At 36.8% G+C, this 27081-nt stretch overlaps 1 protein-coding gene across 1 annotated transcript in view; it reads right to left on the bottom strand.

The window, feature by feature from the left end:
• The window catches only part of MTPN (myotrophin), a 56268-nt gene extending 30298 nt beyond the window's left edge, over positions 1-25970 (bottom strand). The window contains exon 1 of the mRNA XM_045864209.2: positions 25618-25970. Coding sequence (XP_045720165.1) covers positions 25618-25689 — 72 coding nt within the window. The 5' untranslated portion in view covers positions 25690-25970. The remainder of the gene's footprint in view (positions 1-25617) is intronic.
• Between the last annotated feature and the right edge of the window lie 1111 nt (positions 25971-27081).

The following is a 27081-nucleotide window of genomic DNA, read 5'->3' as shown; positions in this document are numbered from 1 at the left end:
GAATATACCTGGAGAAATTAATTATTATGGTGTATGGACTTCTCATAGGAATTTCCTCCTGGAAATCCAGAAGTTTTAATTTGGAAAGTACCTACCACACGGCATAGTTGTGAGGCTTCACTGAAATAATGTAAGGTGCCTGTCATATAGTGAGCCCTCAATAATGCCATCCGCTTTTATTAACAGAGCCCTCAATGGTTCTCATTTAAATAGCTTTCTACGCAATTTCTCCAAATTCAACAATTCAACAAATGTCAAGTACATCGATGTCCCTAAAAGGTAAGACTGATCATGCTACTCCTTCACTCAAAAAAATTTCAACTGCTCCCTTTGGTCGAACAGAAAATCCTCATCCTGACACTCAAGTCCTCTTCACTTCAACACCAACCTGCCATTCTGGCCGCTTTACCTCATACTACACTGATCCCAAAACATCAGTGCTTTCCTGCTTCCAGGAAACTTCATGTTGTTGCCTTTCTTTGTCATGGTTACCCCACTTCCTTTCATGTCCTAATCTGCTGAAATTCCACGTACTCTTTGAGACCTATTTTCTCTCATAAAATTTTTACCTGATACTCTTTTTTCCCCCTTGATACTCTTGATATATAATTCCCTCCTTTTAATCCTCACAGTTCTTAGTTTACGTCTCTTACTACACTTTACACCTTTTTTCAATCGGGTATTTGTTATTTATGTACTTCAATAAAAACTCCATTAAAAAAAGGAGAGTAACTTACTTATAAATCCTGCCCATGATGTCTATGGGTGACTTGTGCCAATAGTCCAATTTAATGAATTAGTGCAGTCACTTATAGCATCTTTGTCACACTATGGAACCTGCTGCTTACCATAACAACTATCACTCCACAAAGAGGTAATTTAAAAATATCATTAGTGTGTCTGAAAGTCAGTCTCAGTGTTAGAAAAGACTCTGAATGTCATCCAACCCAACCCCTTACTCTCTGAATCCTTGCTTGTGTATGCTCAACCTACAACTGAACCTCTCTAATGAAAGGCAACTCAAGATCTTACTGATCAGCTCATTCTACTTTACAGTTCTGGTTCTACCCATTGGGGACACATGGAACAAGCAGTCCCTATTTTCATGTTAGATTACCAATTATGTTTAGCAGCCACATCACATTATAACTAAAATGAAATCTTTTTGTATGATTTACTGTTACCCTGAACTTCAGTTACTCATTTTCTGAGTATAAACGCAGGGCCATTACATTACTTGCTGTTAAATTTCAACTTATAATGGTCATTTTATTTTCCTAGGCTGCCAAGTTCCTTCCAGATTCTTATTAAAAGGAATTTGTTAGTTCTGATCCCCAACCTCCCTCTAGTTGTACCTCACCTATCTTCATTATGGTGACCTAAGACATTTCTTAGAAAATGAGAAAAGATGAGGAATGAGCTCCACCAGTATCCAGGAAACTTCCTTTAGCTCACTACATAAAGAAATAGGTAAAGTATTTGGGTACTACCATTCAAACGGTCTTGAATCTAGTTCATTACATTCTTATCCCACCATCCTTTACCATCGTTCCCCGAAGCATACCATTAAAACATAAAAATTTCAGTGAAATCACTGAGATTTCCTTTATCTAACAGTAGTCTAGGAACTGCAAAAAAAAAAAAAAAAAAAAGGAAATTAGCATAGCAGGATTTATTTCTAATTGATCCCTTCATAAGTGTTACAAACAACCCCATGGCCACCACAAATACATTTAAAAAGTAACACATTCATTAAATAAGATTTGGAAAAGAAGAGATCTTTCTTCTAGTGAGTCCTGTCACCTAAAACACAACCATTATTACTACCTTGCTGTCCTTCTGTTTAATTTTTTTCTATGAAAGTAAATCACACTAATTATTTAACATTGAGGTAAATTATTTTGGTACCATTCTTGAAAGCTACGTAATATTCTGTCAAGTAGATGTGCCATAATTTACCCAAATATTCTAATTTTGGACATGTAGATTAATACCAAATACTCTGTACCATTAAAGTTCTTATTTTTTTTTTTAAAGATTTTATTTTGAGAGAGAGAGAGACACAGTGAGAGAGGGAACACAAGCAGGGGGAGTGGGAGAGAGAGAAGCAGGCTCTCCACGGAGCAGGGAGCCTGATGCAGGGCTTGATCCCAGGACCCTGGGATCATGACTTGAGCTGAAGGCAGAAGGCAGACGCTTAACAACTGAGCCACCCAGGCGCCCCTAAAGTTCTTATTTTATAGAACATAACCATATCATGTATTTCATTGATTCCAAAGTACGCATTTTCCTGTATTTTAACATCTCTGAAATCGGGTCACAAATAGAAAAAAAAAAAAAAGTTGGAGAACATAAAATGGCAAAATTCACTGAAAGTAAGACCTGCTCATATTATTCTCATGGAAAATGGGTGAGTATACCATCAATTCTAGTTCAGAAACTAAAAAGAGTATTTCATATTTTAACAATGTAATAAAGATCTTAAATAAATTAAAACCAGCAGGAACACATTAGATCCTATTGCTAATACTAAATGTTCAGAAGTTCTCACTTCATCTAAATTGTGTCCACAAACTAAAACGGAAAGCAAACTGTCCTCCAGTATAAGTGATACATTCTCAGGGACACATTCCTGATATGCCTGCCTCAACTTCTGTGAAAACAAACAGAAAAAGGCAACTCAAAAAAGCTCAGAATGGGGGCGCCTGGGTGGCTCAGTTGGTTAAGCATCTGACTCCTGATTTTGGTGCAGGTCATGATCTCAGGGTTGTGAGATCAAGCCCCATGTCAGGCTCCACTCTGGTTATGTTTGCATACCCTCAATCTGGACAGCTTTCCCCTTTAAAGGGTAAGTCACAGAAGAAAAACAATATGGGGTGTATGAACACTACAAGAAAACTATAACAGGAAAAGAAAAATCATACTGAAAACTCATGAAACTTAATTTTAGAAAGCATTCACAGAGTGATCAAGATGGAATCCAAAAGACATGGTTTCTATGAAAAAAGTATCTTAAGAGGAAAACAAGCAAATATGCAAAGCAAACAGAGATCCAGGCTGATGGGAATAGGAAACTGGGTGAGAAAGTGAAATACGGCAGGAGAATTAAAACTGCAATTGCAAGATTAAAATCTGCACCAAAGTCAGCTGAGTTGGGTAACACTACCAACTCTAAATTAGGAAACCTTAATTAAATAAAGAATTGTCAATAAGCTTAAGAAATTCTCCCAGAATACTGAAGTGATAAATAAAAATGATATAATGACAGTAAAGCTAAAATCTATAAATAATACATTGTCAAAACAAGGGGAACTGAAAGTTATAAAAGTACACTTTTTGAGTTCAAAAAAGACATGAACCTGCAGATCGTAAAACTCATTTACAAAATTCAACAGAACCGCCCCCCCCCACCGCCACCCATTAGTATAGTTTTGCAATTTCTGTTTTACAAGGATAAAAATAAAAACAAATAAGTAAAAAATATGTTACTCTAAAGAGAATTAAATTAGCTTGGTCTCTTTCTACAACACTGAATTCCAGAGGACAAGAGAAAGAGACCATCTATAGTAATGCTATCTGGAGAGGACTTGGGGAATCAGGTATAAGCCTCTGAGGAGAGTTACTGACACTGACACTAATGGGGGCTGTATGAGGTGTCCTTTAAATACGCTGGAGGTAGGCAGAAGGTCTACAGAATCTCCAGCTGAGAGAGAATAAATTATGACTCATCCATTCCACACAAGCAAATCAACATTCACGTGTAAAGGCAAAGGCAGTCTTGGGTACCAGCAAATCAGAAAATACACCAATGATGCTCCCATGAGGGAAGGAGGAGGAGGTGAGCAGTACCTTAGGACTTCTAGTGCAGTAAATTCTCCAACATTTAGTCTCAGCATCCCAAAGTGATTTTTGTTTATAATGGTTGGGTATTTATCAAAGCAGAAAACCTTTTAAATATTTATTAATTCATTTAGAAATAACAAAAAGAAACACATTGCATGTTAACATAAATGAGATTTTTAAAAATAAAAAATAACTATAGTCCTCTTCCCCTCTCCTTCAAAAGGTGAAGGGTGACATTGCATTACTTTTTTTTTTTTTTTTGGCAATTCTTTTTAATGTCTGCTTTAACAGAGGACAGCTGACTTCTCATATCTGCTGTCACATTCAATTTGTTTTGACATATCGTTTTGGCCAAAATATATGAAGAAAATTTGGCCTCCCACAGATATGTAGTTGAACAAGTAAAAAATTTAACTTTTTTTAAAAAATATTTTATTTATTTGAGGAAGAGAGAGAAAGAAAATGAGCAGGGAGAGGGACGAGAGAGGGAGACGCAGGCTCCCCGCTGAGCAAGGAGCCCAAGAGAGGGCCTCAATCCCAGGACCCTGAGATCGTGAACTGAGCTGAAGGAGCTGAAGGCAGAAGTTAATCATCTGAGCCACCCAGGCACCCAAAATTTAACATGTTTTTAACAGCCTTTTCAGTTAATTATGGATTTTCTTTGACACTACACTAAAACTCAGCAAGTGGTAGTTTGTTAAAGATTACTTACAATGTGGAATCTGTCACTGTATCAATGAACTTCATACTCTGTTACATTAAAACCCATCAGTCTATTTACACTTTGAATGGCTCTTTTATAAATATGCATGATTTTGTAATGCATTGGTCATTTAGAAAGTATTGGTTTATTGAGTTACATAGATCTTCCAAATGGTGACTCACTTCTTTTTCAGTATCAAAACAATCACATTCATTGATAACACTTCCAACCTCATCAGCAAAGCCCTTAAGTTCTGGGAAGCTGTCAGGCTCAAAATGGCAGATATAAATGTTCCAAAATTTGACTTTTTTCTTCAAGCTACTTTCCTTGAACTGACAGGCTCACGAACTTCATTTTCAAGAAATTATCTGCCAAATAGCCAAGACTGAATAACCAAATTTATAATTTGCAGGGTTTGCTCCCTCAAAAAGGCAGCTAGTTCAGGTTGCAGCTCCAACTGTGAAAGTGCTTTATGAATACTTTCCATTTCTTCACAAAGAATATGAAAGAAATGTACACCATAATCAAGGTTTAATGAAAGTGAATGTTTAACGTTTCATCAAGGGCCCTCTGAAGGGAAACTGGCATATATTTAATTGTGCGTGTGTGGGGTAAGGTTCACAATGACAAGCAGCCATATAGTTTGGCTTTACTGAACTCTGCTTATGCGCCATCAGTAGAAGTATCATCATAGTGAAGAGAGCAAAGAAAGTCTTACTATTATCATGAAAATAGTTCTGACCTATGGATATCTTGAAGAGGTCCCTGGGGCCCCCAGACATCTATGAGATCTACGGTACTTTGAGAGCTATTGCTTTAGTGAAATAGAAGAAATGAACTCAAAATTACAACACAAGAATGGGGAGTTTGGGCATCATAAAGTCTTTACTTAAACAAATATGGTTAAAAACTAGATAATACAGATGTCAAAAAGAAGTCTTGAGAGAGAAGACATAGATTTTTAACAAGCACATACAATCACACATTTACAGAAAACAGAAAGTAGGTGAGAAAATAAAAATTGACTAGGTTCTATCTTATTTGGACCTTATTAAGGGACACAATCCCAACTAAATACTGTACACGGGAGACTTTAAAATAAATGATGGCATATCCTCCATGAAATACTATGCAGAATCATTTAAGATGAAAATAACATAGTTCCTCAATGCTTACCATGTGGCCAGGCACTGTTAGAAGTACTTTTCAGGTATTAATTCACTTAATTATCACAAAAGTGTTAGGAAATTAAATTAGTACTACTATTCCCTTACAAGGAAACTGAGGCACAATGAAGATGACTTGCCCTAATTCTGTACTGCTGACATGGGGAGATGACCATGCTGTTGAGTGAATAAAGCAGGAATGATCGCACTTACTTCAAAACTTACAAGACTATATATTTATCTATAATCATATAAAATTTCAAGGAATATATACAATAAATTGATTAGCTGTCATCTTTAGAGACCAGGACTATGAGAATACTCTCACTTTCTGATTTTCAAATAACATTATATCTTTTAAAAATGAAAAATCCATTAAAAATTTAAAAATCCATTACTTTTATAATCAATTAAAGCAACACACATATTTTTGTTTTGAAAAACTAAAACAAACTAAAGGTTACTGCTTAGCAAAATTTAGACTCAAACACTTTTTTTCTGATGAAATTTAAGTTCTGGTAGAACTAAAAAAATGAATACCTTTCAAGTCATGGAAGGAAAGGAAGCCGATAAAATAAATGCCTGTGGCTAAAAAAAAAAAAAAAAAAAAAATGAAAGTAAGTTTAAACAAAATAAATTCAAAGTCTAAGAAGAAAATTTAAATTGATCAGTTATGTCAACAAATGTGAGTAGGTTTAACTATCAAATTTAAAGATAAAGAATGAATCTTGGATTTTGTTAAATAACACTGGCAAAAAGAAAAGCAAATAAAAATCCAATGAGAGACACACCTAAAAATAAAATAATGTGAGAAAATGTGAAAAAATATAAACAAATGGGCAAAAATATATCAGGTACATATATCTAAAAAAAATTAATGAGTAACATTAATATATGACAAAGTTGAACTCAAGGCAAAGAAAAGTATATGTGAAAAAGATGTTCATTTTACATTTAAAAAACGTGTATGTTAGTCATGAATCTACCAAAGAATATCAAGAAAACAACTGACAAAAATAGCACCGTAGTGAGAGACTATCATAATAATCTCAGTCTTTGGCAGGTAAGAATACAGCAGGCATGATTAGTAATCAAAAAGATTGAATATATATCAAATTTTGTACCTTATGGAAACTACACCTTTAACTTCCATGATTAACAAAACTTGATTGTAACAGACCAAAGAAAACCTCAATACAGCCTGAAGTTGAAAACCTTATAGAACCTATTCTCTAACCTCACTGCAATAAAACTAAAAATTAATACCAAAAGCTTTCATATAAACACAAACCAGGACAAAAAAAAAACCACCAAAGGAGGAAACAAAAATAACACCAAAAAACACCCAAATTTACACACACAAACACACACACACAATGAAACCAATAGTGAATGTCCTAAATTACTGATGAAGCAAAGAAGAGCTCAACACTGGAAAATTAGTATTTTGAAAATAAAGGTAAAAATATTAAATTATTATATTAAAGGTAAGAATATTACTTATGGATGGACCCAAAACTGTGGAAAACCACAGCTTTTGTGAGAGTGTTAATATAAAGTTACATGGCTTTTTAAAATCTGTCCATTATTTTATTTCACATTAGACTTTGAAAACATTTATTATTTTGCCTAGATCTTGCAACAACAAAAATTTTAAGTATACTAATTCTGGTAACTTTCCATATTAGCTAAAAGGTAATGACAATTTTTACAAATTTAAAAATCCATTAAAAAAACTGTAGAGGAACATCATCCAATCCATCTTGCTTCCAAAGATAATTAACCTCAGAATGTCTGACTTCAGATTCAAAGATCTATTTTTCTAGTTTTGTAAAAATCAATAATAAGAGTTCATTTAAGAGTTTTCAATGTTTGAGAAAAGAACCCCAGTGTTTATAATAATATATGTATACACACATAAACACACACACATATACACACACAGAGTCCACTATTTCCTTTAGAATTATTATTCACAAGCCTGTTCAAAGTATATCCTTATAAAAATGAGTATTCGGAATGGGCGCCTGGGTGGCTCAGTTGGTTAAGCGACTGCCTTCGGCTCAGGTCATGATCCTGGAGTCCCTGGATCGAGTCCCGCATCGGGCTTCCTGCTTGGCAGGGAGTCTGCTTCTCCCTCTGACCCTCACCCCTCTTGTGCTCTTTCTCTCTCTCTCATTCTCTCTCTCTCAAATAAATAAATAAAATCTTAAAAAAAAAATGAGTATTCGGAATGAAAACAAGAATTAACAGCATATAGCACTTTTAGGACTAACTGCAGAAAATCTCCAAGCCTTATTTTAAAAAATAAGTCTTAATATTTTGAGTCAAAGTCTAGAAGCCAAAGTAGGTGCTGAATTCACCTTTCATTTTAAGCAAAACCAGCAAACGAATACCTGGCTTTGGTGGTATTGTTTAATAATATCATTGTTGCCTCTTGAATAACAAATTATACAAGAAATAATGAGCAATGTTCTCTATCAAAGGTAAAGAAGTCTTATAATGATTTAAATAAATAATTTTTTATATGACTAACTCAAAGTGGCCTGGCATCTATTTTTTTTTTTTTGATCTCCTTATCTTTTGTATTACACCTTAGAAACTCGTTAAAAGCACCGAAGAACCCTAATGCACTGGGTGACAAGAGTTAAATCCCAAGACAATATTATAGCTCCCCCTTACACTGATTCAGACCCCTTTTCTGCCAGTTTGCTAATGCCAACATGAAGGGGAACTGGTTCACCTGGTTTCTGTCTCTGTTAACATTTTATTTCCTGTTCAGATTTTGGATGCTCTTCTTTTCCTGCCATTTAGACTCAAATCTTGCCAGTGACTTTCAGCTCAAGCTGATACTCCTTAATCAGATCTTGATTTCATCTTCTGGATAGAGAATAACTACAAGCTCTTTCTATATAAACTCTTACCATCGTATGTACAGCTCTAGATCTTTTATAAGACCTTCAAGCTTTAGAGATTTTTTTCATTCATTAGTCATTTATCTGGTCATTTATTGAACAAATATTTATAAGCTCCCACTAAGAGCTAGACATTATTCTACATGGTAGAAATGTACAGAAGTGAACAAAAAGACACAAGTTCATCAGGTCAAGTGACAGCTGTAATTCGCGTAGCATGAGCTGGACTATGGTCACTGTGGTTCTAGAAGTTTCTCTTTTGACAACAGGTCTGTGTTAAGTCATAAAAAAAAAAAAAAATTGAAACTCATTTCTCTACCCCCTCAGTCTTTCAGAAAAATACTCCTGTTCATGTAATGGAATGAGGGTGGTTTATGGTATCAAACATCTAGAGACAAATCTTGGCTCTGCCATTTACTGGTTTGGTTAACTTGGGCACATTACTTAAATTTCTTCAATTCTCAGTAACCTTACCTGTAAAAACAATCTTTCATGGTGTCTTTTTTACACCAAATGTTTATGAGAATTAAATGAGAAAATGTAGACAAAGCATTCCGCAAATAACCTAATATTACATGGTGGCTATTAGAATATCATTATGTTTATTTGTAACACAGGACAAGTATTAGGTCTTTGGTTTGCTTTACCTGTATTCTAAGGATATTGTCATTTTAATCACTTACACGGTCCCAGAGGGGAACTGTTCTTCTGGTGGGCTGCTAGTACTACTGCCCTGTGAAGTAGAGCTTCTGGAAGTTTAAGGCAGATAAGGGACAAACGGTAGGTACCATGGTGAACAAAAACAAATCATTTCAAGGGCTCTGTGTTATGAAGTGTTCTATCTCCATCATCCACAGTCCAAATAGAGAGTAGGTCAGTCTACCTAGTCTAGTTTACTTTGTATTTCTATTTTTCTACATCTTCCTTTCACCAGATTTCCCCAGCTTTTTTCAGTATTTGCCTTATCTACTCTCCTAAATGGTTTTAATATGGTATAAAGCCATATTTACAAATACGTATACACTTTCAATAGTTTCAGATTTCCTGTCCTTTTAATGGCAAAATCTTTTTTTTTAAAAAAGATTTTATTTATTTATTTGGGAGAGCGAGTGAGCGAGCACAAGCGGGGGGCAGGGGGGTAGAGGGACGGAGTGAGAGGGAGAAGCAGACTTCCTGCTGAGCAGGGAGCCCAAAAGTGGGGCTTGATCCTGGAACCCCGGGATCATGTCCTGAGCTGAAGGCAGATGCTTAACTGACTGAGCCACCTAGGCACCCCAAAAGCAAAACCTTTTATATGCATCTCAAAACCGTGGTTTTGGGGGGGATATTTACTAGATCCAGTACTTCCTGCAGGTCTCTACTACACATTAGGTTCATCTGAATAATAAACATTCAGACTGGGATAGCATTCTTTATAATATTTCCAAATGAAATGGTCATTTGACTCTTGCAGAGAACTCTTTTTTAGGACTTTTTTCAGGTGAAAACACACAAGTCATTTGCCTCCTTTGATCTCCAAGATACCTACATGTTGCTGCAACTGAGTTCTACTGTACTGTCACAAGAAACCAGTGTCCTCAAAAGCTACTTAACAAAGAGTAGACTAAATTAGCATACGTGTGACCATTTTGTAGCACAGCATGTAAGTTAATACTGGACACCTGACTGACAGGAGAATGCAGTAAAACTATTAAATTTAACAAATTCTATATAGTTGAGTCTATGTGCCCAGTAATTCAGTTACAGCTAAGTATTACCTACCTTTCCCCACTCAGAGTTCAGAATTTCCTTAAGACTATGGAATGTAGTATTTGGATAATGACAGAACCTTTTGAGAACTGGATAAATGCTATGGCCTCTCCTTTCCTACAACTGTCCCTCTGTCCTCTCTCCCCTGCCCCTTGAGGTTACAAGTCCTTGCCTCAGGATACAATTTTGCCAAGAATTACATAATACTGCACTAGTGATATTAGTGGATAAAAAGTACCAGAGTTATAAATTACATAGCAGTGGATTCAAATGTCTAATTTGCCACTGAGGAGCAAAGAAAACAAAAAAGATGATAATACAGGTAGATGGCACAAGAAAAAGGTAGAAAGTCTGAGAAATATTTCATCAACTTGCTCTTAATTCTACATATTTTCTACAAAGTTATCAGGAAAGGTCTGTCACACCAAATGCATCAAACTTTCAATATTATAAAAATGAACTCATTTCAAAGTAATGAACAGGAATAATACCCATAAGCATTCCTTTAATGAGCACCTACTTAGTTAATCAATAACGATGCATCCACAGAAAACATTTTAAATTGTTTTGAAGAATAATTTCTTATTACTAGTTAAAATCCTTCCTACACTGATCCTGACCAAAGTAATCACCTTCTAAAATCTACCAGGGTCAGTCACCCCAGACACGTTCCCAACTGTGGGTTATCTTCACTGACAAAAATTACTACAAATGGTAGTAATTTTAACATATTTCAATGGTTAATGATGCCTGAGAATCTGGCAAAAAATTTTTTTGAAAAAAGAAATTGTTCACAGTAAAACAACATATACCTTGTTTAAAAATGAGAACTACAAGATAAAACAAAGTTCTGTGTTTTTAACATAGCTATGCAAATAACTATGTTTTTCTGTCTCCAGGATTCTAAACTTAGGACTACTCAAGGTTCTGGAAGTATATATTCAAATTATAGTTCATTTTCATTAATCTACTTACCAGTATCACACAGAACTAATGAAAATCAAAACCTGAACTAGAAAAAATTTTAAGTGCAAACATAATGCTTAACTGTTCATAAGTATTTTTAACTAATAAAAGTGTTAAGTATCTACCTTTTTTACTAACAAAAAAGTTTTTAAATGAAAGCCCATGAAAGTTAAGAGCTCAAATCTTACGGTATATTCCCTCATCTACACACTACACAGAACTTTTAACCTAAGTTGTTTTTTTTTTTCCAGATGACTACTTCTGTCACTTAAATGAATTTTATATAGCTAATTTACTTATTAAAAACTCACTTTATTTTTCTGCTTTGGAAGGTTTTAAAGCAATCAGTCACACTTAGAAATTTTCAGATGGAAATAGTGAAGTATTAGAATTTTTACTGGTGGTATAAAATTAAAATTTTAATTTAACAGAATGCATGCATTTATATGAAGACTATCAAAATTTAAAAAATCCATTCAAAACATTATGGTAGTATCTCAATTTGGAAAACTTCATATGATCAAAAATTAGCTTCATTTTCAAGAAACTAATTCATGGCTCCACAGCTGGAATTTATTCCTAAAATCTTATGTAGCCTGGGAAATGTCTTGTGTCTGGATCCAAAGGTTTACATTCCTAAAGTTTGTATCTGTAAATAAACCCATGACAGGAGGGGAGAGGGAAAAGGGAAGGAAAGGAGAGGGCAAGAGAGAAGACAGACAGAAGGGAAAGAGTAATTCAATTCCTACAATTTTAAAGATTTTATTTGACAGAGAGAGACGGAACACAAGCAGGGTGAGTGGGAGAGGGAGAAGCAGGCTTCCCACTGAGCAGGGAGCCCGATGCGGGGCTCGATCCCAACACTCTGGGATCATGACCTGAGCCAAAGGCAGATGCTTAACGACTGAGCCACTCAGGTGCCCCAATTCCTACAATTTTAAATGTGATCTCTGCAGAAATCTATTCAGTGGGGAAGGGGGTGTATATATTAAGATTGTTTTTCTATCACCATCACAAAATAGTGACAACTTGAATATATTATATGCTTTATTCCTGACAGACCTGCTTGTTTCACTATTATCCAGTACTATCACAGAAAATAATCTAAAGGTAAGATGATTTAACCTCTTAAAATTCATGTTATTATTTTGCCTATAAGCATACAGACTAAAAAAAAAAATCTTCATAATCATTTTAGTCAGGATGTGTTATGCTCCTCATTTACGTTTCCTGATTTTGAATAAAATGTGGGGACCCTCTATTTCCAATTTTGTGAAAACTTGTATTTCTATTTATCAGTTCAAACTTGTATGTTCTTCCCTATCTTTTGCTGGTTTAATCTCAATGCTTTACATATCATAATAATCTTCAGTTTTTTCCATGTATGTATTTCATTTGTAGCTCTGAAAAATTTTAGTGCAAATGATGGAAAAGAATACTTTTTTTTTTTTTTTAAAGATTTTATTTATTTATTCATGAGAGACAGAGAGAGAGAGAGAGAGGCAGAGGGAGAAGCAGGCTCCCAAGGAAGCAGGGAGCCCGATGCGGGACTTGATCCCAGGACCCTGGGATCATGACCTGAGCCGAAGGCAGACGCTTAACCATCTGAGCCACCCAGGCGCCCTGGAAAAGAATACTCTTTTGGAATGAGTTCAGATCAAATCTTATCCTTCCACTTACTAGCTGTAGGATTTCAGGCAAGTTACTTAATTTTTATCTCTACCTAAAAAATGGAGATAAAGCCTACCTGGGTAGACAGAGATTAAATTATATGCATATCTACATGCATATTAACTTATTCTGTAGGACCATACCTAACATAGAGTAAGCCCTCAAAGAGAAGGCATTCTGTTCCCATTATCTTCCATTTTGAATTTGTTGTTCTATAGCGCTGATTCTTCTCTATACTGTAACCAAATATAACTTTTTCTTAGCTCTTATAGCAGTCTATTATTTCTACAGAAATTATATGACTCCTTAACATATTTGTATGTTTGCTTTCTAAGTTTTATTCATGTCGTGTTTTAAATAAGAAAATAATTTATCCAGAACCCATGCAACTATCTTATTTATTGTTTGTCCTGTACACCCTTTTAACTGAACCTACTAAAGAAAATGGATCGTCAGAAATATTCATTATTGTATTCCTATGCTTACTGAATACAGCGGCTGGTATTATAGGCGCTCAAATGATATCTGCTGAATGAATTATGAATGAACCAATGAGAACTGTAATAACTAGCCTTCTCTTTCACTTCCACAGTTTGGAAATCAAACAAGGTCTTAGGACTGGCATTGGAGCTGGAGAGAGAATTCTGGGAGCGTTTTTGGTGAAGGATGACCTTTGACAGCCATAAAGATTTTTTAGAATTCCCTTTCAGTTTAATGATCTAAATTAGTTCTTGTTTTCATGTATACAGGTAATGATTCCTAATTTTCAGAATAATTCTAGGCCTCTTGCCTAAGGAGCAAATTTACTATAGAGACTCTTTTTTTTTTTTTTTTTAAGATTTTATTTATCTATTTGACAGAGAGAGAGAAGCAGGCTCCTCGCTGAGCAGGGAGCCGATGTAGGGCTTGATCCCAGGACCCTGGGATCACTGAGCCAAAGGCAGATGCTAAAATGACTGTGCCACCCAGGCACCCCAAGACTCTGCTTTTCTTTTAAAGAATTTCATTCAACCTCTTTCTTTCTCATCCCCTTATCTACACGTAGGTTTTCCAGGTCTGAAGACTTCAATATCTTTAAACCAGAAAAATTTCTGAATCATATTTTTGGAAATGTTGAGCCCCAAAAGAAGTCTTATATTTGATCATACATGTTCATTATTTTAGATCTCAAAATCTCAAGGAGAAAGAAAGAAAATTTAGTTTATCAGACAAGCCAGTTTTTGTAACTTCAGTGTTATACAGGGATGAGCAAACTCTGACCCATGGGCCAAATCCAGCTTTCTGCCTGTTTTTGTAAATAAAGTTTTATTGGAACACAGACATGCTTATTTGCTTATATATCATCTATGGCTGTTTTTGCGTAACTGCAGAGATGAAGAGCTATGACAGAGACTGTATGGCTCACAAAGCCTAAGAGAGCCCTGGCCTCTCTAAGACTCCTCTTAGGAATGGATCCACATAACAACAACACAAATAGCAAACATTCACTATGCAGTTACAATGTGTTGGGTACTGTTTTGTTGAATTTTACATTCACTGTCTCTTTTAAAAATTAGATAAATTATCTGAATTGGTTATTATCACAATCCCTCTTTACAGATGAGAAAGCTGAGGCTGATGAAATTAAATAACTTGGTCAAGATTAATAAGTAGTAGGATTGGGATCAAACCCTGGTCTGTTGGAATCCAAAGTGAAATACTCTTGAGGGCTTTAAAATAACAAATAATAAAGGTGTTTTCCAAGGACTTAGTTTGCAGCTAGACATCTTTCAATTTTATTGGTTTGATGGTCCATGCGCTTTTATATTGTTTTATGTGGTATTAAGTATGCATTTTAATATTTGTTCATTAATGCCAATGAAAAAGCAATGATGATTCATTCTTATTCTTCACAAGAAAACAAGCATAAAAACTACCTTTACTTTTATTGAGACTATATGGTTTTAAAAATTCTCTACTGAACTTCTAAAGTGATGGCCACCTTTACAAGTAAAAGCTGGTATTATATCTAAACAACTGTTGTCATTATTGTATTCCACAACTACTGTTAATAGTGTGAAAAAGCTGGACAAAGTTTACTGAGTTTAAAAGAAAGACTTTGAAAACTTAAGAGCTATTTTCAAGGGAGGAAATATGAAGGAACATCATTTACACTAAGAACATCTGTTACAAAGAGGAATATAGCAAAACAACTTTGGAAACCACAAAGGAAGGGCTAGTTCCTAGAATACCAATTCAACCCAAACTATAAAGCACATAAGAGACAATGTGATAAATGCTGGAAATACAAAGATAATTTCTATCTTCAAAGAGCTCACAGTACAAGAAGGGAGGATAAGCAAGTAAAAATTAATATGGGGTTCTTAATTACAAGCAGCAGAAACCAATTCATAATGAGGAACAGAAATTAAACAGATACTCAAAGTATCTCTCAGAATTACTTGGAAGCTTGAAGAACCAAGCTCAGCAAATGTGCAGGCATGAAGGAGGCTTCAAAATAAAGAAATAAAACCAAAATCTGTCACAAGAAGCACCTGGGCACAGAAGACGCCACAACGGGCATACCGCTACTTCTCCTTTTGGAAACTGCACATTTTATTGCTGCAGCCATATCCTTTACAGCGCCTGCGTCTTTTTATCAGCTCCAGAAAAAAGCACCCAATTAGGGTTATGAATTTTGGGCCCATTTCCTAAATGCAGACAGGAAAAAGCAATCTATTTGTCCTTTTTGGCTTTTGTTGTGGTAGGGCTTGCATTTCACCAAGATTCATACTATGTAAGAGGGAACTCCTCAAACACAGGAAGGGCCTTCAAATTCTGGGAAGCCCCACCCCGCAAGAGATAAAAGCCCCACTATAAACACTGTATCTTAAATCAAGATGTGAAATATTTGGGGGGAGGTAATCTCTGAGTTCTCAAGTTTGAGAGGTACTATTCAAATATCTAAATGGTAACAAATGATCCACTCCCACACAGGCACCTTTGTTTTTTTTCAACCAGTCGTTAACACAAAACTCTTTGAATATTCAAAACTTAAAGACAAGAGCAAGACTTCCATAGAACAAGATTTGAGTTTCTTTTTTTTTTTAAAGATTTTATTTATTTGACAGAGAGAGACACAGTGAGAGAGGGAACACAAGCAGGGGGAATGGGAGAGGGAGAAGCAGGCTTCCCGCGGAGCAGAGAGCCTGATGTGGGGCTCGATCCCAGGACGCTGGGATCATGACCTGAGCCGAAGGCAGACGCTTAACGACTGAGCCAGCCAGGCGCCCCAAGATTTGAGTTTCTTAAACCACTGTTTTTCTAATTCAAGTCCAGGGACTTGTTGGTTAAATCAGGAGCCCATAGCTCTTCAGTTAAAGAAACTGCACTACAGCATAAACATAGTGAAAAAGTTCTATGTTAGATACCACATTGGCATAAATGAGGAGTTAACTGCACAAACAGGGAATGCTATGCAGAACAACAACTTTAAAAATAAGCAGAAATTTACTATGCAGATAGGGCAGGGCAAAAAAGAATATTCCAACAGAGGTAGTAACTAGTATAAAGTACAAAGTACTTTATTATAAAATACCAAAGTTTGGTGGGGGGGGGGGGGGAGCACCTGTTCTGGTTCCAGAAAACTGCATTAAAGTCCTAATCCTTATTAGCAGTATGATCTGGGTCAAGCCCATTAACAACTAATTTTTCCTCATCTACAAAATAAGGCAGGTGGACTGGGTGATAAATTTAAGTAATTTTGCTTCTAAACAAATTTATGTTTATTATTATGAGTAACAATGGCTAACATTTCTTGGCTAACACTCACCACATGCCAGGGAAAATGGTACAGAGTTGAGATATATCAAGTAGGTATTATTAATAGCCTGATTTTCCCCCAATTGAGGAAACCCAGGTTCTGAATGGGGAACTAATTTGCTCAACGCAATCCAATTAGTTGAGAGAGCCAGAGCAAGAGGGTTTAAATCCAAAGCCATTAACCCTATGGCTAATCCAACAATGAAATTCCAAATTCCCTAAGGAGACTGTTATGGCTTCTATTATACTATGGGCAAAGTGCTTATTATCTACAACCCCCTTTCTTTGATATCTAAGTTTTTCAGAAGGTCAAGAATTTAGACCTAAGTATCAAAATGTTTATTATTTTATATAGTCAAATGGAAATCTTTCCAAAATATATCCTACACATCTCTGGCTTTTTAAATAAGAGAAAAGTAGACTAAATCTAAACTTTTCTTGAAGCCCAAGGTTACTTTCATACATATTAATTATTGTATGGGCCTCTAGAGCTTTAAGATAACGTAACTCTTTGCCCCTTCATTTTCTAAGGTAAGCTTATGTTTGTTTCTTCATTGCTTTCAATAATCACACCTCCTCTCCACCCTTAGAGCAGTGTTCTGTGGACCCAAAAAAAAAAAAAAAAAAAAAAAAATCAAGCTATCAGAACTATTAATACCATAAAGATACAGCTGCAAAAAAATTAATTCCTGTCTTACTTCTCATTACAAGGTGGCCTTTGTTATAGTACCTAGAGTAACTCTTTTAAAATGATCAATTCAGCTGTGATTTGATTACCTAAACACAACTTCACTGTTACAAATACTTTGATATAGAATATTCCCACACTGCACTATATTCTCTGATCCTAAGATACTTCATAAAGAATTAAAACCTAAAGCATTATGTTCTTCAGATTACATGATGCCAACATGCTAGAAAAAAGTGTTATAATGCTTATGGAGACATTAGGGTTAAATGTGAGGTAGTTCAAAAAATGCTCATATTTTCCCTGAGACAATAGAAAAAAGGGAAAAATCTTAAAGGAAACCTCCTGCAAAAATTCTAAAGAGAATATAAGAGAAAAATGGTTCTATGTCATGCTAAAATATATTATGAAGCTACAGTATTTAAAGCAATTTAGTATGGATAGAAACAGAGCAAGAAATCCAAACACAAAATTCTGCTTATGACGAAGATAATAGCTCAGATTAGTAAGAAGAATTACACAATAAATGGTATGGAAACAAACTGTTTAAAAAAAAAACCAAACAACTTCAGAGTAAATAACAGAAGGATCAAATGCTTAAAATACCAAAAAAATAAAAAGTTTTAGAAGACCAAATTTATCTATAATCTTACAGAGAAGAAATAGGTCTCTGTAAACAGGAGACAATATCCAAGTCACAAAAGGGGAAAAAGTGCTATATTTACCACATAAAAAGTAAAGACTGTTATAGAGCAACAACAAAATAGATGGAAGTCAAGAGACAAACCGGAAAAAAATCTACAGAAACTATGATAAAAAACGAACTTCCTTAATTTATAAAGGGCTCATGCAAATCAGTAAAAAACAGACCAACTACCTAAATAGAAAAACGAACAAAAGATATGAATAAGAAATCTGGAGGGAAGAACACAAATGCTAATAAAGTTCTGATGTTTGATTTCCTCATTAAGAAATGGAATCTGAAGCAATGTATCATTTTTCACCTGAATTATTCAAATGGCAAAAACTAAAAAGTGTGATGATGCCCAGTGCTGCTGATGTTGTGAGGAAATAATCAGTCCAATGTGCTTACTGATGTGTGCCTAAGTTTACAAAACTTCATCAGGAGGGTAATACAGATACAACCTCAAAAGCTATCAAGGTATATATACAAAGGTAATCATGATAGCACTGTTTAATTACAAAATTAAGCTGGAAAAAATATTTATCATAGAACACTAGTTAAATAAATTATGGTATATTCATAAAATAGAATACTATGCCCCATTGGGAAAAGAGGGAGGGGAGGAATGAATAAACTTCACTGTGGAACCTAAGATAAATTATTAAGGAAGTTAAAAAAGCAAAATGTCGAAGTATGTACGGATTGTTTTTAAGTGGGAAAATCGACAAGTAAGTGAATTTCCAGTGTTTTTTTGAAATTATGTGAAACTGTTAAGAATGGTTCACTTTGTTCACAGAGACCAGGGAAGGGAGCCATAGCTGCTGCATTTTTTAATCTGTTCCTGAATTAATTTCACTTTTTAAAGTTAACAGGAATTATCTAGATAATAGAATTATGGGGAAATTTTTGTTTTTTTAATGCTTTTCTGTCTTAAAAATAAGTTAATACAACCTATATTTTAAAGAAACCACCTGGGCAGGGGGGAATGGGCAATGGGACACTTAGTTTCAATTTATTTTATTCAATGCAGTGTTACCTTTTAAATAGTAAAAGCTTACATTATTTTTATAATCAAATCAGTTTTAATATCTTACACTTTTAACTATCTGCACTAGTGTAAGGATAATGTTTACAATTTCAAACCAAACACTATATATAGCCTATGGACATCAGAGTGAACACTAGCCTTCCAATATAAAAAAAGATCTTCTTTTACATTCAAAAAGAAGACTAACAGACTGACAGACAGAAAAGTGTATCTATACTAAACTTTCTATATCTTCTGAGGGCACCTATATTTATTTATACAAACTGAGATATCTGTTTCTGACTGAGTCACCAGCCCTGACGCAGAAAGGGCAGAATACAGTGACAAATCTTTATAAGAAAGAAACTGGTAATTTAAAAAAGGAATGGAAAAAAGGGAAACTGCCTAAAATGAATAAATGCAAGACAGATTAAATTAGGACTGCTTTTAAATTGCCTATTTTATTAGGAAAATGAAAAGCGATCCCAATAAGTCTTGCAATTTCTAAAGATCAGCACTGATACTTTTCTCAGGTTCAAGAGATCCTATCCTTTCAAAGCGTGCACAGTTGTGCTTTTCAAACCTATCAGAGTGTCAAAGGCAGATGTAATTAGAATGGGGGCTGGAGAGGGAAAGGAAACCACAGAGAAAGGGAAGTTAGAGACCTGATGTATAGTATTTCACAGCAAGTGAAACAGAAGCACATGTAAACAAGAGAGTACATATATCAGACCTGCTGGAGATTATAATGGACTATTTATCAATACAACTCACAAACGTTCACCTCTAGGAGAGCTGGATCCTCAAAATCTACCGAAAAGTTCACCTCTAAGTAGTCTCAATGGATAATTACCATCCTGATTATTTTTAAGACTTGCATAAAACAGTACCCCCTGAATTACATAGCATTCATGAGAAATGAAGGTCAATGGTATGCTGAAGGATACAGCAAGGAGCTATGAAGTCAGAGTTCAAATCTCAGCTTTACTACTCAAGAGTTTTATGACCTTAGGCAAGCTATTTAATCTTTGCTTCAGTCTCTTAATCTCTAAAATGGGGGTTTAACAACATTAACTATGCTCATGGATTGATGTGATAAGTAAATGAAATTATATTTACACATGGCATCACAGTGCTCAAATAAAATTCTAAGAACATACTTTTGGGAAAAAAAAAAGTGCTATTTGTTTAATTGAAACTACTCTGAATAGAAATCTCAATACTTTAGTTTACTTTTGTTTCTTTTTTTTTTTTTTTAAAGATTTTATTTATTTATTTGAGACAGAGAGAATGAGAGAGAGAGAGAGCACATGAGAGGGGGGAGGGTCAGAGGGAGAAGCAGGCTTCCCACTGAGCAGGTAGCCCGATGCGGGACTCGATCCCGGGACTCCAGGATCATGACCTGAGCCAAAGGCAGTCGCTTAACCAACTGAGCCACCCAGGCACCCTTTACTTTTGTTTCTTAAGGCAAACAGACACAATTTAACTTTTTCTGCACTGCATAAGTCTTCAAATATATAAATTATAAGACTGTGTGACTAGAGGGGCACCTGGCTGGCTCAGTCGGTCGAGCATGCAACTCTTTGAATCAGGGTTGTGGGTTCAAGCCCCATATTTTTGGCTGTAGAGATTACTTTAAAAAAAAAAAAAAATCTTAAAAAAAAAAAGACTGTGTGACTATAAATACAAAAGTTTCCACAAGCTATCAAATAATCAGTCTCTACAGAGTACCTTGAGCAAAGAGAGCCTCTCTGAAGATATTTAAAGTTTATAAGAGATGTTGTCTCTATGCTATTTCTATATTGTTACAGTTAAAAACTTTTAAAATTATAGCCATTTTCCTAAGTCTTTATTCATAATCAGAGATAACTTGTTGTGCCTCCTCACAAGCCCCTTTCTTTTTCTTAAGGTGCTGATGCTAAACTACTCTGAGCTAAGAAACCAGATAACCATTTCGAGGCAGACTGATACAGTGAAAAAAATATGGGCTGTAGATTCAGACAGCTCTATGTTTAAATCCCAGCTGTGCTACTTACTCTGTGACCTTGTTAAGTTGCTTAACTTCTCTAAGTTTCAATTTCCTCAACCTTAAAAATGGGAATACTGTTAGCTATATTGAAATGCTGGGGTTAAAAGCAAATGAAAACTTAGGTAAAGATCTTGCAGAGTGTCTTCTAGTACCTGGCAATATAAATCACTCTGTTAATGGTAATCTTTATTACACAGCCAGTGAAGTATACTGAAACTGTAGCTAAGTCAAGAATAAAAAGAATTTCTTGGAACATGTGCTTTTAATGTGTGAAATTCCTTGGCACTGTACTGGATACAAAGATGAAAAAGAATATAGTATCTAAGCTCCAGAGGCTCAGAGCCTAATTAAAGACAGACATGTAAACAAAGTCACAGCAATTTGATAAGTGAAACAGTAAAAGAAGGAGTGCACCATCTGAAGTCAAGTGTTTTTTTTCTGGAAGGAGTGGTATTTAAGCTCAGAGGATAAATAGGAGCTCACCAGGTTGGGGGTTAGTGATTGAGGTGAGCCAGACTTGGTCCAGGAGGATAAAAAGAGCACATGTAAAGATATACAAGTAAGAAACAGCCTGGCACAGCCTGGAGCAGAGCGTTTGTAAGAGAGGAGAGTTTAGAGAGGAGAGTTTAGAAAGGCAGGCATGGGCCAGATCATAGTGGCCTAGTCTTCCAAACCAAGGAGTAGTTGGCCCTTTTAAAAATTAATAATGGGGAAAAATTAATAATGGGGAATCACAAAATATTTTAAGGGCAGTGTAGGAGGTTGGCTGAAAAAGATAACATGCTCAGAATTCACAATACAGAGAGATATGCAAGTTGACTAGGAAAGAGAGGAGTACCATAGTCAAGGAAAATACAGTTCAGGTGGGAAAGACGCAGCAATTAATTGAAAGCAGTAGTGATAAGAATGGAGAGTAAAGAATGGCTGAGAGAGAAGAGGGTAGTCTTGACAATACTCAGAAGTTGGGGAAAATCCCCCAATTTCCCATTTGGGCAAATAGGTGGGTCAAGAGGTCATTAGTCAAAATGGAGACAACAAAAATGAAAAAGTTTCTGAGAAGACAGTCTGGGCTCAATCTGGATTTTATGTGAACAAAGCCGTCTATTAGGAAGCCTGGAGCCCAGGTGAAAGCAGAATTAACTCCAATGGAAGAAATGAACATAAAGGTAGAAATGGAATACGAGGCAAAGGTAATGTCACCCAGAAGTACACAGATTGAAGATGGGGTTACGAGTATCTATTATTGCTGCTCATGAAGATCTCGCTCTCTGCCTTTCACTTGTTTTCCAATTGGACAAGCTGAATTTTATGTAAGTGAGATGTTACAGTTTTCATACTTCTTTAAAAGCATGAAAATTTTCCCATACAAGTCTACTGAATGCAGATGCTTAAGTTTCCTGAGCACTGTGTCCAACTTCTTCATTATCGGGCTAGGCCTAGCAGAGTGCTTGGGACCTGAAAGGTGCCCAATAAAAATGAATGAACTAACCAAGTGTGGTCTTTAGGTCAGTCAAGAAGCCAAACTGTTTCAGATATTGTTTTAATGTTACAGATGAACATTTAATATGGATTAACCTAAAATTTTCTTTATATGCTGTTTTTTCCATTTAGAAACATACACTTTTCAATGACTTGGGGACTCTGAACTTATTTTTCAGAGTTAAGAACTCACCTAAAACCAGTAATTTATGCCTATCCTTATTTCAGATTTCTGTATAGAAGTCAAAAGCAGGTAGAAAAGTAAGATTATTGATTTTTTTTTTTTTTTTTAAGATTTTATTTGACAGAGAGAAAGCACAAGCAGGGGGAGTGGGAGAGGCAGAAGCAGGCTCCGGGAGCCTGATGCAGGGCTTGATCTCAGGACCCTGATATCATGACCTGAGCCAAAGGCAGATGCTTAACTGACTGAGCCACCCAGGTGCCCCAGATTATTTATTTTTTAAAATGTTAGTTTTAAAAAGGGAAAACACTAAAATACTTCACCTACAGGTCCATTCTTATATATTAACAATGTGCGAGATCTTCATAGGAGTACTGAGGAGAGTATTTTAAAGACTCACTGCTTAGAAGGAAAATTAGATGAGTCCAAACGTTCCTTTATGTACTTTGTTTACATACTTTTACTTAGATAAATGCACATTACATAAACTCAGTATCATAATGAGTGTTCATAAATTGGTGGATGAAAAAGATGAGTCAATGAGTAAGCAGGGAAGATGGCTGCTGAGCAGAAGAAACTATGTTATAAGCACTTGAGAGTGTGAATAGCACTACAAGGGAACTTAGTAAACCCTGGAGCGCTGGTTTTTGGTGGTTTTGGGTTTTTTGCGTATTTCTCACTAACAAAAGATATTTTAAAAGATTCAAGTTACTCAATAAAACTAAGGAAAAAGCTCATTGTTCATAGGATTACATTACAGTCAAACTTTTCAGATAAACCAGTTCTTAATACTTCCTTCTGCTTTTCTTTGAATGTCTAGCCTCCCTCTCATGCATGTCTCTTTTGATGAGAATAGGCAGTAGGGTAGTAATAGGGAAAGAACAAAATCAAACTGAACATAACAACCCGATTTTAAAACTTAAAAAAAAAAAATTGGGGAATGTCCTACTAGAATCTTGGTATCATATGCTTTCACAATTACAGTTTATATTGGGAAAGACTGAATGGAGCAGTGAAAGAGCCTGAGTTTTGGAGTCAGCAGTTCAGTTCCAGCTTCATTATTTGTTCTCTCTGTAACTCTGGATTTTTGTTTTAAGTACCCTCCATCTCAGTATTCCTATCTGTAAAATGGGACGAATAAAAGGACTTCACAAAACTCACAAGGATGATATAAAATAATGTACCAGGAAGACACCACATAAATGGTGTTGTTTTTGTAGCTGTAAGCTCCATTAGTACTTATCAACTTTTCATATTTCAGGTATATCAAATAACCTAGGTCTGCCATAACAGAAACACAAAAGCCCACTCACTTCCAGAGTACTGCAGTGTCCCACCACTGGGAAGTGTACCATGGACTGAAGTGTCCCAGTAATTTCTTCCTTTCAATCTTAGATCGAAACATCCAGTAAGTCAGGTTTCAGACTGCCACTAGCTGAGAAGGCAGCGAATGGTGTCCTACGAATCCATTGCAAATAACAACAAAACACATATTCTGCATGCAAAAAGTCTAAATTGTAATGGGATTACACAATCCTGCAAGTTTTAAGAAACTCTGCTTCTGCTTAGTTGCTTCCTAACATAGATCGCTGAAGCAAAAACAGCATACCAGCGGTCATATCCTCTGAAGAACTAAAATTTAGATCCAGTTCTCACACTTTTAGAAGGTGAGCAAGATGCCCTCCATGGTTATGTCATAAAGTTATATTTTTTAGAAGCAACATGCCCTCCATGGTTATGTCATAAGGTTATACTTTTGTTTTGGAAAATTTGTTTTTACATTACCATCATATTATAATCGCAGGTCAGTTCTCTCATAATTACAAAAGGCACAGTTTTAGGGTCGGGAGGCAGGTCAGCTTGGGATTTTAAGCTTACCATTCCACCACAATGAAGATTCAACTTCGTATTTTGAGTTTAGGTTTGAGATTAGCTTTCTTCATCACAATTTTACCCCTAAACATATTGTGACTACACTGCATACTATTTATGACTCGTTTGAGTATTTCGGATGGGATCAAGGATAAACATGGAGTAACTAAAGTCACCATGCTTGCTTGAAAACTAATGATATCTTAAACACTGCCAGGTGCTGACTGACCACCTTACCACTTGAAGCAAACACGTATTTGTTGTAGTGTGGGAGAGGAAAAAGGCCACACCCAAAGTTAAGACCTCACAGTGAAGGGATACCGAGTTTCACAATTCTAACCATTGCTATTTTCGGTACTCTTTTTCACGGTCAATGAATACTTTAAATTCTCAAGAGGCTCAAAGTTCAAGAAAACGTTCCTCTGATTCTAATCACTTAGGTTACTTCATTCAGCAACCGGCAGGTCTCAGATGGAGAATTACCCCATTCAAAGAAAGATTTAAGTTACTCCGGCACAGAAGAGGGCCAAACTCAAATGACCAGTGCTCAGAAGTGACTCTAAAAGACGCTTACCACTCCTCCCCTCCCCCAGGGAGCAGGCAGACAAGAAGAGCCCCACTGTATCGCACCAACCAGTTACCCGACAGAACGCGGCCGTGTTATCCGGACCCCTCCTTCAGTTCAGACGCTCCTGGACCCCCTTCTCTCCTTGGGGCCACCTCCATCCAGGCTGTCTCTCCTCCCCACCCCCCACCCCCGCCAGCCCAGCTCCCAGCAGCTTCCTCAGCCTCATCTGCAACCCACCTCCGCGCTCTCGCGCACTCCACTCGTCGCCGCTTACCTTGGCCACATAGTCTTTCACCTCATCCAAGTCTCCGTTTTTCAGGGCCCACATGAACTCCTTGTCGCACATCACTGCAGCGGGGCGGGCCGCTCGGCCGGGCAGAAGACGAGGAGGCGGTGGTAGCAGCAAGCGGATACCGCGGGGCGAGAGGGAGACAGGGCCGCGCGGAGCTGGAGAGGGGAAGAGAAGGCGGTGGAAGGCTGCCAGGCGGGCGAGGCAGTTGGCCGCGACGACCGTTGGGGCGGGAGAAAGAAAGTTCTTTTGCGGCCACCGGGCCCAGCAGAGCAGGTTCCGCCTGGCCGACGAGAAGCAGGAGCGTTTGCACTTCCGGTTCACTCCCCGCTAGGATCCTCCCCCAACTTCCTCTTCCTCTTCCCCTGGGCGGAACGCCCTGCTCAGGACCCCGCCCTGGCGGCCCGCGGCGGAGCGCTCCACGTGCGCAGGCGCAGTGGCTGGGCAGGCTGGAGAACGGGGTCCACGGGGAGTGGGCGGGACTGAGAGGCCGGTGAAGCGGGTCCGCGGGCCGCAAGCGCGGGTGGTGGGGGCCCAGTTAGGCTCTTTCGGATAGAACCAGGATGTCTTTGCACGGCACACACGTGGGAAAAACTTAAAAACACAACCTTGGAGGTCATCTTGCTCACCTTCTAAGTGTCCAGTAGGAATGGTCGATTTGAATTCCTTTCTCTTTTCGTTCCCTCCTTTCCTCTTTCTTTTACCTTTTCCATCCCTCCCTCCCTCTTTCCTCCCTTTTTTGCTCCTTCTCTTTCTTCTTCCCTTGGGCTCCTACTCCATGCTAGACTCTGCTGGCCACTGAGGATATAGTTAAAAAGATGGAATAAAATAATGCCTGCCGTCAAAGACCTCTTCGATCCTTCAGATAACCATGTGAATTCAGTGTAATAACTACGTATAGTGTTGTTTGGAGGGAAAAATTTCAGTGTGTGGTGGGGGAAAATTTTTACTCATCTCCCAGACTAGCAAATTATGTCCAGGACTAGAAATTCAGCTTGATGCCATAGGGTAGAGCAAACCCAACTGTCCCGTACAATTTGCGTGTTTTTTGTTTGTTTGTTTTTTGTTTTGTTTTTTAATTTTCTGTTTGTTCGTTTGTTTCCAATGGGTTGAAGCTTCGGAGCCATTCTTGTGAAACCAGTTCTACTCTGCCTAGAGTTTGGGTGTAATATACCTCGGGGCACAGCCTCCAGCTGAATTGTGCCCCAACCCTAATGACCCAGACACGCACACATGAACATAGATCCAATAAAAACTTACTGGAACTATTTTTTTTTAAAAGATTTTATTTATTTATTTGAGAGAGAGAATGAGAGAGAGCACATGAGAGGGGGGAGGGTCAGAGAGAGAAGCAGACTCCCCGCAGAGCAGGGAGCCCGATGCGGGACTCGATCCCGGGACTCCAGGATCATGACCTGAGCCGAAGGCAGTCGCTTAACCAACTGAGCC

This window comes from Mirounga angustirostris, unplaced genomic scaffold (assembly GCF_029215605.1).
Source record: "Mirounga angustirostris isolate CCGP_5_RB_7025 unplaced genomic scaffold, mMirAng1.0.hap1 SCAF_12, whole genome shotgun sequence".
NCBI classification, from domain to species: domain Eukaryota; kingdom Metazoa; phylum Chordata; class Mammalia; order Carnivora; family Phocidae; genus Mirounga; species Mirounga angustirostris.
The sequence above is the reverse complement of the archived record's forward strand: the minus strand, read 5'-3'. Positions and strand labels throughout refer to the sequence as shown.